Raw genomic sequence first — 14,115 nt, 5'->3', positions numbered from 1 at the left:
AGGCAGATTTTTTCGGTCGCGCACCAGTTACCTAGCTGTGTTTGGAGATTAGTGTTTGTCCTTTGCCCCCCTTGCTCCCTTTCTCCAAGGATTGTTTTGTTATCGACAAAATAGCACGTTTCACTTCAAAGTAACGTGGACACACGTCTCAGCGCTAATCTCCAATTGCCAGTATTTGTACCATTTAGAGATTCTATCTCGGCCTGATTGTAAAAGAATAGGATTACCAACACCGTCCATTGTGCCACATAAAACACAATCATCTCCAAACAACCCCTCAGACGAGCTAATGTCTACCATGTTTTTATCGATAAACACCAGCAATAAAAGACGTCGAAAGACTGACCACGTTGGCACACCAGATGTCACGACAAGATTTTTTTAAATATTTATGAGGACAGATTGCTTCATTTTAAATAGTTTATGTCTATTGTAAAAATTGAAGATTTGATTAAAATTGAGGGAACCTAATGGATACAGAAACAAAGGCTGAAACACTTTCAAAGGCTTTACGGAGTTCCATAAAAATAGCATGCGTTTCACCTCCCCTCCAAGCAGCTGAAACCATATCATTATAAAGTTTAACAAGCTGTGTCACGCATAAAATACCTTTCTAAAATCGAGTTCACTAGAAAAAACATAGTATAGACCCCTTAATTTTTTAACTAAGAAGCCCCATTCGCCGACGATGTGTGTACCCATGCCCAGAGTCGGGGAAACATTGCTTATACATCATTCAGAATACAGTCTGCATACAGATTCGAACGCAAGCCACCACGAGATCCGTGCTTCGAATGCCGCACGGCAGTGAGTTCAAGCAGAAACTTTGCACGTGGCATTCGAACCACGGATATTGCGGTGACTCGTGTTTGCAGACTATCTTTTGTATTGTGTCTAAGCACTGCGACCCCGGCTTTAAGGTGTCAATTCGTTACTTGTTACAATGGTGCTGAAAAGATTTAATATATGGGTTACCGGTTAATTTATAACAGGTCTCATTCCAGTTCTGATTCATGCCCATTTAAAATATCGGTTTCGTTTCGGTTACAGATAGCTTAAACTATTCACTCTTAAGCGGTGTTAGGTTCCGGTTACTTTTACGGTTGGAGTTCCTGGTTCAACATATATGCTGTGAAAGACTTAATTTTCGCGAGGTCCTAATTTTCGCGAATTTCGCGATTCGCCTTCAATTCGCGAAAAATAGGTCCCGCGAACGATTCCGGTAATATGTAAACACATTCGAATCTATATTGACATCCCACCGCTTCGCAAAAATTGAAACCCGCGAATTATTCAAAAATTTTAGCTTTAACCTATAGATTGCGAAATATGGAGCCAAGAAAAATAAGTCGTATACAGTATATATAATTATTTTATACACAAAAAACAACCTACCGTTCGAAGCATCTACAATAATGGTCAGCGGCTTCAGATCCTTCCGTTTCCGGGATTTCGAATCATTCGTGTTCCAGGGTGTGTACTCCAACCTCCAAAGCTTTTTATTGACATCGATTCGCCCCTGCGAAAAACGAAGGAATATAGGTTAATAGGAGTCAAGTTGCGTTATTTAATATCAGTCATAGTTTTTTTGAGTGCACCGCAGGGCAGTACGCATGTAGGCGCCACTAGAGTGTGCTAGAAGGAACGAGTGGGACGAGCTACAGGCTCCGCTCATGCTTTCAGCTGTACCTCAAAATGTGGAAAGCGATCAGGTGGAACCAAGCCACTTCGACCGCAGCGCCACCTACGCTGCGATCAAGCAACGACACAGGTCGAGGTCATACGGGCAATATAGCCCATTAGGATATATATTGTATTTTTTATGATTTTGACGTCAGAGGTAACGTCAAAGCACCACGACACCACGACGTCGTCGTCGATGACGTCACGCGGTGCCAAAATGCTGTCGCAAGGCCGTCGGGACATCGATTTGCGTTGAAGACGACGCCGCTACGCGGCATCAAGTCGCCGTTTTGACGGGGCCATGACGTCGCGCACCACATCGATGACGACGTAGACGTGGTCGTCGACGCCCCACGCAACGTCAAACATCGCTATGACGTCACTTTAACGTCGTCCTGACGTCATCGTGAACGTCAACGTCACGAAGAAGCCTTGACGGCGTGTAACGTCATCGCCTTCGCCAGCATCAACGTCGACGCGCAGTCACGACGAAGTCTTGACGTCGTGTAACGTCGTCGACGATGACGTCGACGTCGTGAAGCTGTCGGGACGTCTTTGTGACATTGAGTTGCGTCATGTCAGTAACGACGTCAACGAACTGACACAAAGCGTCCTTATGACGTTGCATTGACAAGGACACCGTCATTTTGACGTCCCGTGACGTTGTCGTCGTCGTCATCAACGTCAACCTTGACATCGTCGTCGTTGCCAACGCAATATGACGTCAGAACGCAGTCTTGATGTCGTCTAACGCACGTTATCAACGTCGATGACGACGTTGACGTCAAGGCGTCGTCCTGATGTCGCATGGCGTTGTGACAACAAGTCAGGTCGTGGTGACTTTATGTACGTGACGCCTGACGTCTAGGTTGTAAAAAAAACATAGTCCGGCGTTCTATCCTTCCTATGACCTTGACCAGTGTGCCGGTCGAGCTTGGCGTTGGAACGAAACGCGTTTTTCATAAAAAAGGGCTAATGCGAACCACTTCCCTTGCAGCGCGCGAGGGGACGCTACGCGCGAAGTGGCTTGGATTAGCCCTTTTTTTCCACATGCGGAGGTACCGAAATAGCACTCGGGTGGCCCCACTGGTCCTTTCTAGTACACTCTAACGCCACTACCAGTGTAGTTTCACGGTGCTTCTTTTTCCCGGGTAACCACTTGATGGTGTCTTTATGCCTACTGTTCGCCTTTTCTAAATTCTTTCTTTGCAGACGCTCGAGTAAGCAGTGTTAACTTGGTCGCTCGGTGCTTTGTTGCTTGGTGTCTCGTTGGCTCAATCAATCGCCGCCGTAAGCGAATGGAAAACGGACGTGTACTCTAGTAGGTTGCGTGATTACATGCTGGCTAATTTGAGTATCACGACAACAGTACCTTGGTCTTTATTTAGAAAGCAGCTTGGGGTGTACGTTTTGATACGTAGACGCCAGCACGCGTGTATCACCACCCTCGAAGCGTGGTTTTTGCTGCATGGTAATCTGTATAGCTGTACCTTTGAATAGGCATGTGACGATTCTTCCAAGATCATGCAGCAGTGAATACAAGAGTAAATAGGCCCTTTCAGAAATTCAGTGCCACCTGGTGGCTTATATAGCATCTTAAAATTTCCAGTACGAATGACGGTAATGAGCCTGTAGTCTAGTATTTTATTGGGAACTGTCTCTTTCGCAAGTCAACGGCAGCCTGGAATGTGGTCTTCAATGTACAGTTTTTGCTTAATCTCTTTCAGTTGCGATTGTGACGAAGATCAGTGTTTTATGCGTACGTATGCTTCTAAAAAGTACTTGCAGCATAGTATAAAGTACATGAGATGTTATGTACTTCACGTAAAGTAATTTGTGTACCAGGCGCGATATGTACTTGAAGTAAAATAATTTCTACATTCAAAGTAGAGTACAAGTACTTGTAACACCATTTTTTGTTATGCCTTTTCACTCCCCTATACAATGTTAAAATAAAGAACTGGTGTGCATGTCTTGCCCAGGGGTAATTAGGGTCCATCAGTTATTTTTTGGAAATGACGGCGAGTATTGGGGGATAAAGTTCAACTGACGCAGAAGTTCCTCGGACTTCTGAATTTGGTCCCGGTTGCACTGGCTTGCACCCGATGAATTTAAACATGCTAGAAGAGAGTAGGACGTCAGCCCCGTAGCTTCCGCAAGCAATCCTCTCATGCAGGGATGTCCTAACGTTGGAACCTCCTCCCTTGCGCCGACCGAGCGAGTAGTGAGAGTTTGAAATTTTGCGGGAAAGCCGCCCCCAGTAGCACGGCCACTCGATTAGGACTCCCCTTGGGAACGGCCTGCGGTATGCCTCACTCCGCCGGTGAGAGCGATAGTTCTACTTTACCCCGCAGCGTCAGCCGTGGCGCTCGTTATCGGTGAGAGATAGAGTTCCTTTCGGGGGAGCACATCGAGGAACTCTATTAGCGGCGAGATGTTTTGGTGGCGCCCTCCTATGGTTCCCCCTTGTGACGTCATTACCTTGCGAACAACAAGTTCGATGGTGTTTGTAAATAGCACGGTGGAAGCCTGGAATCATTGCACTCTCAAAGCAACACTGCCAACACCGCCGAAACTAAAGTTCTTTCATTCCTCTTATTTCCGTCGATGGTATACCCTTTCCGACATCATAGTCAGCTTTTGGACCAATCGTGGAAGGCCGACCACAGCGACGCTTTCGGTCGCGCACGTCGCCAATACTTCGTTTCACGTTAGTATGTACTTGTTAGCCGCGCGAGCTAAAAGCGCGTGATAGTTGCTTCGAAGGAAGCCTCGGCGGCTGCATGAGCGCTCGTGCAGCGAGTGCTCCAGTCAAGGCAGTAAAGGCTAGCCGCTCGCGCTAGCACAGCGTTCGCGGTTAGTCTATGCTAAGGTAAGGCGAAATATAGTGAGGGAGGAACAGTACGCCCGGCCCGGCCCGGTGTGACTATTTAGATTTTTTTTTTCGTGAAGCCTCAAGTCTCAATTGAAACGAGTGCCAGATTGCATGAAAGATGTGACAAATCTGTGTAGAATAAAAGCACATGATTCTTTCTGCGAAAAGCTCACTCAGCTGCAGGCTGCGCGTTAAAGCTCAATTCTGCTGGTAGTATGAGCGAATTGTCGTTTTCTTGTTCCCGTAACTGTTGCCCCGTTTCTATTACCACTGTAATATAGGAGTTATAGTTGGATATAGCTAGGCCGTATGATATCCGGTTTTAACCGACGCTCGAGCACGCGCGAGCTGTGCCATTTATTCATTTGTGAAGGAAAATATAAAATCGGATTCCGCGTGCATAACTTCAGCAATATAAACTTCATTGTTTACAAAAAACACACCAAGGGAGTCATATAGTTCACAAGCGGAGTACCTTTCGGGAAAGAGGCTTCAGCGAAAGCCTCAATATATTCTCTAGTGGGCTGTTGAGCTACCAGCCCAGTTTGCCAAAAAAAATTTGAGGAGTTTTCTGAGAAAGAGCTCGTAGAGCTCTTCGCATGTGGTAGGAGTCTTGGCAGTTAACACACCACATCAGCGGGCGGTCCACAAGGTGTAGAAGCACAGCGCTCGAGAGGACCTTGCAAATCCTTCCACAACCACGAATCTCTGCCTACTGTAGAGCCCTCTCGACAAAGGCGCAGACGAGCTTGCACAGTCAGACAGCTTCAGGTCGTGGATAGCTGAGTCCTCCTTGGTCAAGGCTAAACATGGACTGATATGCTCCGTCATGTGATGCATTTCCCTTAAGTTGCGCTTGCATTCAGGACACGTCACCTGCAACGTTTAGCGGGGTCTACACATTAGCCTTCCTTGCTTTCACTGAGAAATTCTTATTGCTTTGCTAGGTTGAATGTTTCAGCTAATTACTTCGAAATTACGACAATTTCTACAAATAAAAATGGTCACCTTTTGTTCGAAAACGAAGGCCAAGTAGCCAGCCATGTAAGTCAGCGGTGCGAACTCAAGTTCGGAAGTGACTTCATTGTACTTCATCAACTGCAGGATTTCCTGTTTTTTGAGGGGAGTTGGCACATTTCATGGCCGTCTGGCACTCAGAACTAGAACGCACATTTACATTTCCGGCAGCTTCCAAAATGCCAACACAAACCACAAACGCGGGCGCAGAGTAACACTACGATATTTTCGCCGAGCACAGCGGTGCATAGGTGGGGCGAAAGCAAGTTTTGCTGCCTTCTGCAACCGCGGCAGCGCCTCGGTATCGGCGAAACCAATGACAGGCAGATATTTTATCTGGGTAGCGCAGCAAAAGCGCGTTGGGCGCCTTCTCTATACTCCGTTTCACCTTATGTTGTACCGCAGCGAAGGCTGGAAGCGCGAGCTCATAGCGTTGACAGCTGCCCTTACTGCACGAGAGCTTGTGCCGCCGAGATCTGCCCCAGAGCAAGGAGCTCGCGCTTACAGCCTTTCCTGCGGTACACTGGGTGAAACAGAGTATAGCTATCAGCTCACAAGACCGCTCACCGATGCGCAGCGCCCCCACGGAAAATCGGAGAAGTTCTCCTCTCACGCGCGCTCTTTTGTTTTCGGAAAGACATCGGCAGGCCGCACCAACAGGGGGGATCGAGTGGCCGTGCCAGTAGTATGCGTCGAATGCTCGCGTTTCTGGTAAAAGTAGAATAAGTAGAACAATTAGCAGACTCTATTTCCCCAATCTTGGTGGTAAACACCATGATCAGTATATTCTTTTATTATAATCAACTCGATACTCACTTTGATCAGACTGTGTTGCCTTGTTACCGTATTCCATACTCGTGCTGAATAACGAAATGATTTTATATTGACCACAACAGGCTTGGTGACATTTTTTTTATAATAATCAGCGCAATGAAGGCCCTCCGGAACCTAAAACCAGGATAATGAGTAATGCGTAACTACATGACCATGAAAGACGATGGCTGCGTTTACATGGATGCGAATATAGCGCATCGAACTGATTTAGCGCATCGAATTCATTTTAAACACTGCGTTTAAGTGGATTCGAATCGACCGGTGGCGACACCTCGTATCGAGTGATTACAACGGAACCACGTGGTCTGCACTGTTTACCGGTTGCCCAGCGTGCCGAAGATCGAGACGACAACATGGGGGTGGGTGGGCGACGGGCGGGCGACAACTCAGTCTGAACGGTATCACAAGGCGGGTAGGGGCAACACTTAGACAAGAAAGCCTATATTTTATTTCCTGCTTCACTAAAGCCCACCGTAGGCCACCGTAGGGCGAAGGTTGGACACGACTACGACGTCAGCGTTCGGCTAGGAGTCGAGGTCTCACTGACTGGACACGAGTTCCAGCCGAACGCTGACACCGTAGTCGTGTCAGAATCTGTGGCCTAAGGTGGCCTTTAGTGACGCAGGAAAATTCAGCACTCAGGCTATCTCATCTAGTAGGTGTTGGTAGGGGGAAGTGGTTTGAAGCTGGAAGGCCATCTTAGCCTTTCACCCCTCGCTCCCTCTGCCTCATTCCCCGACTTTCAGGCAGTCGATTTGATACTCGAGGGTTTTATTATAGATCTCGATTCAGCTTGAAATTCTTAAACGACCTCTTTCATATGGATTGGATCGGACTCGATTCGATGCACTTTACATTTACATGGCACGATTCGATAAGCTAACTCGATTCTATGCGTTACTGTCGCATCCACTCAAATGCAGTCAAAGAGGCCGGTAAGGTATATTATGCAAATTAATAAAAAACATTTGAATAAAAAAATGTATAATAAAAGCGTCTAGAGATACCAGGGAATAGGTGTTTATAAGGTGCGTGTTAACCATGTGTTAACCAAGATCCGTGTTAGCCAACGTGCAGGATACGGGACATACCAAAACGGCTATCCCAGTAAAGTCTGATTCACACAATCTGATTTTACTTGACATCTCAGTTAGGACGTCAAGCACCGCAGCTTCCGCCACGCTTTTTTGGCCTCTCGATTGACGTCGCAACCGCAAAAATGCAAGTAAAATCGCATTATGTGAATCTGAAAGAAATCGCGGTCGTATCTGAGGGCAACTTAACTTAGTATGACGCACGTAAGAAAGAGCGTACGATGGGTTCCACGATGGGTCGGAAAGATGATCGAATATAACATTCCAGATTGACAGCGTGTAAAGTACCACGAGTCATGACCTCGAGCACGTCGAGCGTCACTGAGCTCGTTTATTTTAGCTATCCACAGCAGTCTGTGAACTTTTAATATTGAGTAACATCGTGCCTCAGATTTTTTGGGCGCTATGACACTTGAAAGATCATCAGTACCGGGATCTCCATGTTATCTAAGAGTATATTTCAGCTAGTCTAGAGCACCCTTGTATCAACTATGTGCGGTGAAATCTGCCTATTGTTATATAGGTGGGATCGTGGACTCATTCATAGGTTTCAATCTCAGCAATCCACGATGTCTTTTTGGCAAGGCTCAAATATGTCCGAGAAATATCCAGAGGACTAACCATGGCCACCGCTTTAAAGTACGCAGAATATTTGTCATTAAGAATTTTTTAAATAATACTTGTCTGCAAGGTTGCTTAGCGCCCTTCCCCCAATATTAGAATTTATAGAAGAAAAAAACGCGCCAAAACATGAAAATGGGGCAAACATTGAAACCATAGAACTGTGGCAACAAAGGTGGCAAAAAGCGATAAAGCTTGAAAAGGTAAAAGGGCATTCAGTGAGTAAGATCTACGAATTTATTTATAAAAGAAAGTATGTAACAGAAAGCACTAAATTTTTACCTTTTTTTAATATAGTCACTCTATAGTTCTATACATTTTAGCGACGTCGATGTTATGGCATGACGTCTGTCGACATCGGTTTGTTATCGCTGACGCAATGGCGGAGCGCGTTGAAAATGCATGACCCCGAAGTCCTTCATTGTCGAAACCGCCAAACATTGCTGGGCGTAAGGTTAGGGGACCACGGAGTATGCCAGTCGTAAACTGTTTTCTTAGATAAAATTTTATAAGACATATCATACGAGGAACCTGAGAATTGTCATGATGGAGGACCACACATTCCGACATTTCCAATTGTTTTTTCTCCAATACAATTTTTTTTCCATAGCACCTTCCTTAAGATGCAGCGGTTCGAGACAGAGGGGTTGGAAATCAGTGTTGCGGAGTTGCCACTCCGGAATTGGAATGATTCCGGAATCATTCCGCACTTTCGCGACCCTGGAATGGAATGGGAATGGAATGGCAGGAGCGCTGGAGGAATGGAATGGGAATGGAATTAGATGCCTTTTGCTCGGAATGGAGTCGGAATGGAATTGACTCAATTCTTATGCAAGTTGTGTTGATTTTCATTTAGGGCCTAAAGGCTAACGGCGCAATTTGTTAGGGCTTGGTAAGTGGCTCTTGAAACAGCATCATTGCACTGGAAGTGTCTGATGGCTTGATTTTCTCGCTGGTGTATGCTCTGTCGAGGATTAAAATGGTGCGCCATCAGTGAAACTACTAAAACTGAACAGGTATAGAGGAACAAGGTGTCTTTCCTGGCGCCGCGAGACGCCACAAAGCGGCTGTTGTAATCATGCGCGATTAGCATGTAGCTGTTACTCAGGGCGTCGAACAGGAAAGAAAACTGAAGAAAGGCCGTTATTTTTATCGGAGCCGGAACAAGACTGTAAGCGAAATCAAACATTTGATATTAGAGAGTTTTAGTAGATCGTTCCCGTGACTCCGATAACGATATCTCGATACTTCGCCGCCGCCGCCCTTGTGCATGCATAGTATCGTTATCGGGGCTATCGGAGGTATCGGAACGATCTACTAAAACTCCCTATTGAACCCGAACAGGAACGGAACCGTAATCTCATGTGGCAGTTACCAATTCATTGAAAACATATTAACACTCACCACAGCGCACGACCGCAAAAGTACACTCACACCGTATACTCCCTCCTTACACACGAAACGAAAGGAAAATCAAACGAACCGCGCTAACTCACAGCTCATTTTTATATACTTTATCTTCTTCTACGTCTGGAACAAACGAATTTCCCGAAACACGCGCAACTATCTCCTAGATGCCAAGGGGGAGACTTATGGTGAACAAGTCGTTTGAAAAACGTATAAAAGTGAATCAATCCGTCCGCCAAGGGTGTCCTTTGTCGCCACTTCTTTTTTGCATTTACATGGAATACCTTAGCATTAGTATTTTTAAACAGTACTATCAGTGGTTTTAAGCTTCATGCGACCGAAGTTGAAGTGTTAGCATATTCTGATGATATTGCAGTGTATTGTTCCAACCGTGAGAGTATTGTTCAAGTCGCTCACGCGCTTAAACGTTTCTGCGAAGTCAGTGCACTCTAAAAAAAAAGGGGTGTAGGCGTTACACCCCTTGTCACATATACGACACCCCAAAACTTCAGTTGGATGTACAGCGCACTGACGTCGAGCAGACGGCCCCAACTTTTGGAGGAGGGTTGATGACGGTGCGATATAACATATTAAACAGCTAAAGTACGCATCAAAGTCTACAGGAAAAAAACGCACAGGTTTTGCAGTTGAGCCAAGAAAACCCCGATAACTTTCTTTGCCGTCAGGCACACTTACATTAACTATTTTATTGACTTGTACACTGTTAGCGAAAATGTAATATTTCGCCTGTTTACACCCCATTTTCACTCGTTAGCATATTTTTACACGCTCTGCTAGTGATAAATCGTCAAAAAATTACTTGGGGTAGTAAAAATTGGTGTTTCGGTTTCGGTTTACACGACTAGGCGTGTAAGCAACACTGAAAACACCCCAGCCCAACACCCCAAAACGTCGAGCGCCGCCATGTTGCTTCTGCCTTGAAGCGGTACGGCGGACGTAGTAGCCGAAGGTGAGTGTTTGATTTTTTTTTTATCAAGTTTGTATAGAATGTAGCACGTCTCAGATTTTTATTACATGACATTCAAGAACGTTAGATTTGCTTTGAGCAAGCCGGCTCAGGCGTTAAGCCCGATTCACACAACCGGCGTTTAGCCACCCCGTCGATTGGAAACGACTCGACTGCTCGCCGGTTCTTTTGCGCGAGCTTTTGCTCGGGCGCTGTGAACCCTATGAACTGTGGTGCTCAAAGCTAGCACAATTAGGCACGGCTAGCGTCCCGGTGGAAGCTGCAGAGAGCGGAAACCGAAGACACCGTCGCATAAGAGTGGCGAAGCCGCGATCCTGCGCAGATCGTTGTCCTGCCGCTCTCTCCGGCAATATCGACACTTCGCTGTTCGGCGTCTCGTATTTCGACGTTTTAGAGAAACTTGGCATTGGCAAGCGCGAGGAGTCTCTATATCGTTTTCTCCGTCGCCTGCGTGGAGGAAACACGGTGGCGATAGAAACATATGCTCATGCAGTTAGTCAACTTGGACAATCCCCCTGTTCCCTCAATCCTATCGCATTCTGTGACTGCGTTTGTGACAACAACGTTTCCCCAGTGTGAAAGCTTTCAGTCACAACGGGCTACAAACTGGGTTGTGCATTGCCTGTAGCCCTGAGGGAATTCTTCGCCGGAGACACCAGCACATTAGTTTCATTGGTAAGGTGACCGGCCACTAACGTGTTTGGCAAATGAAGCGATCACGGGTAAGTAGAAATGCAAACAATGTTGAATGAATATTAAGGTGGTTGTAGCCAGAGCCTGCCAGTTGAAATCAACCTTTAACAATATAGTCTGCGGTAACTTCTTTTTGCACTTAGGATTGCAATTTTAAACACCAAGCCACTCCACATAGCAGTCATCGTCCCCGGTTCGGATGAGCGAAGCCTTAGCTTGATGGAAAGAATGGCGGTCTATACTTCTTGGTTGTTTCAATCACAGCCTCGCACAGCTGAACAGACAAACAAATCAAGGAAATATATCCCGCGCTGGCTTGCAAATCACAGCACACAAGCAGGGTACATAGCAGAGCAGAAAACACTGGCAATGAGCACACGGAGGCATGCAGCTTCCTTTCTTTTTCCCTCGGCGAATGATTGGTTTGCTGCAGCATTCCGTAAGCACGTCGACATTCAAAAGTTGAGCCTGATCTGTCTTGCAGTGCCTTGCGGAACGGCAAGTATCGCCCACCATTCCACAAGGCACTGCAGGACTCGCAAATGTGTGAACAGTGCTTTGCAATATAGGCCATGATCGGGCAGCAGGTGCCCATCTAAAGACATTTAATATTGATTGGCATTGAACTAACCTTTGGGCTTCATCACGTAGCAAGCATGGGTGAGGTATAATTCAAGAACATTTAATGTTCGACGAGTTTAATACGTTGTGGTGCTTTCCCATCTGTTTCGGTGTCACGGAGTGGGGTTCAAATTAATAAAAATAATTCAATGATCCACTCTGAGAATAAACGAGAAATTACGGGAAAAGAACAAGAGAGCTAAGTTCGACCATTGACTAGCGCTAGGTCCACGCCTGGTGTATAATCAGTAGAGAAAAATGATGACACAGGGAGGTTAAGCAAACAAAAGATTAGATTTAATAAAGTGAAAAACTAAGCTGTACACGGCAATAGAGCACTTAACACAAACCACACTCCAGCTCAAAGCTATGGAGCCCTGCGAGCCAGAAACTAATACTAAAAAGACTCGACGCTCATAAAACCGGAATAAGCCAACAAAACAGTGACGAAAACCCGACACTAACAACGAGAGCAAACCGAGATGGAGCTCGAACGTTACCGCTACACACATGGGATAATCCCCCAAAACAGTCGCGACAGAAAGTAGCACTGTGTAAAAATCTTCCCAACATTCAACAATTCGTACTTCAGAGCCAGAGAATGCAGTAGACAAGTCCTAGAAAACCAGGCTTAGCTTTCCGGTAGGTGCAGAGTCCACAGCAGTCCGTAGTCTGGAGTTGTCGGCCGAAGAACGGCGTCTCGAAGTCCAGCGGTCCAATTAGAGGCTTGATGAGGTCGACACCGCGCACCACACAGCCACACACGCTTCAGCACAACAAACTCAAACACTTGTCCGACAGGCAGGGCAGAAGCCGAAAATTACACGTTCCAAGACTCATCTGCAGGGAGTAACCGCGTTGAGTAGCGACCCGGCCAGCTCTGGGGTTGGACTACCTTCTTTGTTCCCGAACCCCCTTTTATAGGCTCGTCTACCGACCAACCTCCCGTTTCCCCGCCTTTCGGGTCAGTCAACTTTCAAGAAAAACAAAGCTACACAGCAACGACCCAAATGGCAAAACCTATTACATTTTTCAGACAACCAAACATATGTGCCCATCCATTCCCCCGTACGAGTCCAAAAACATCAATTATCGCCGATACATAGAACACGACAGGTGGCAGACTGAGCAAAGCCGCCGCCTTCAAAAAGCGCGCAAGCCAGCGTAAACATCTTTGTATCCCGGCGGCGCCCCTGCATGTCAAATCGGCACAATACGCGAGCCAGCATACGCACCCCTCCGTCCGCGAGGTCAAAGCCACAAACTGTGACCTGGGATGATCTACGTCGCCCGTTAACAAAAACCCATTCCGCAAACGAGCAAATTCGTTGGGGACTTAGAAAGGAACTACGACGGGACGAACTGAGATTAAAAGTGGCACCACACTCCCCCTTTCTGACCGTACCAACACTTAAAGTGGTCCAAAAAAAAGATCATAAAAGTATTAAAAAAAATGAAGAGAAGCCTGAATTTGTGACACCCGGTTTCTCCATCCTGTGTTTTTTTTTTTGTGCTTTTTCTATTACGAAGCGAGACATTATTCCAGCCGTAGGCACCAGATGTAATTCCTGTCTGCGATCATAAGATTATAGGATCCTAACTGCCGGCAGCTAAATGTCAATTACATCCGGCTTGTGCATACAGTGCAACATCTTTTGCTATTCAGCCGATCATCACTTTACAGCGTGGGTATCTGTTCTTGTAAACGACAGTATTGCTACATGTTAAACGGCTCTAAAGCGATAGAGCAAACTCACATCTCATTATCTTTTAGCTGAATAAACTGTTTGTTTGGTTATGATTGTTATCCAATTTTTGTTTTAAATTTAATTTTCTCATATAAACACCTTACATTATAGAAAAAAAATCTTTTTATAGTACGGAGGTGTCCATATTAAGAAGACATGACTGTATCATCTTTGAAACTAGTTTGCCACAGCCAGTGTTGTTATAATATGTATTGATATTTTATGCAGTGCCTGCCTTTCCTTGCCCCTTGTGAGGACGACTGAGAAAGCGACTTTGCGCCACAACGACGGATGGCAAGTGTCCCAAGTGTCGTCACCTATAGTGGTCATGTGCTATGTGTTCGCAGCATTGTAAGCCAACCGTGGAGCACTTTCAAAAGGGAACTTTCGCCATGTGCACAGTATGGCCGTGTACAATACGGGGCACGTACAGTCAGAAGAATTACGAGAGGGAACATGCGGGCGCGTGCCACTTGGTACAGGCAGAGCAGCCTAGCAAGTGTCATGCTTGTGCACTGAGGGGCCCTGGTTTGA

General features: G+C 46.1%; 1 protein-coding gene across 1 annotated transcript in view; it reads right to left on the bottom strand.

The window, feature by feature from the left end:
* The window catches only part of LOC120851086, a gene marked incomplete at its 5' end in the record, with an annotated part of 110,418 nt that overhangs the window by 72,615 nt on the left and 23,688 nt on the right, over positions 1 to 14,115 (bottom strand). The window contains 2 exons of the mRNA XM_040223638.1: positions 1,396 to 1,519; positions 6,392 to 6,523. Coding sequence (XP_040079572.1) covers positions 1,396 to 1,519; positions 6,392 to 6,523 — 256 coding nt within the window. The remainder of the gene's footprint in view (positions 1 to 1,395; positions 1,520 to 6,391; positions 6,524 to 14,115) is intronic.

Source organism: Ixodes scapularis, unplaced genomic scaffold, assembly GCF_016920785.2.
Source record: "Ixodes scapularis isolate PalLabHiFi unplaced genomic scaffold, ASM1692078v2 PGA_scaffold0__279_contigs__length_252992795, whole genome shotgun sequence".
NCBI lineage: Eukaryota > Metazoa > Arthropoda > Arachnida > Ixodida > Ixodidae > Ixodes > Ixodes scapularis.
Note: the sequence above shows the minus strand (reverse complement) of the source record. Positions and strands in the feature narration are given on the sequence as shown.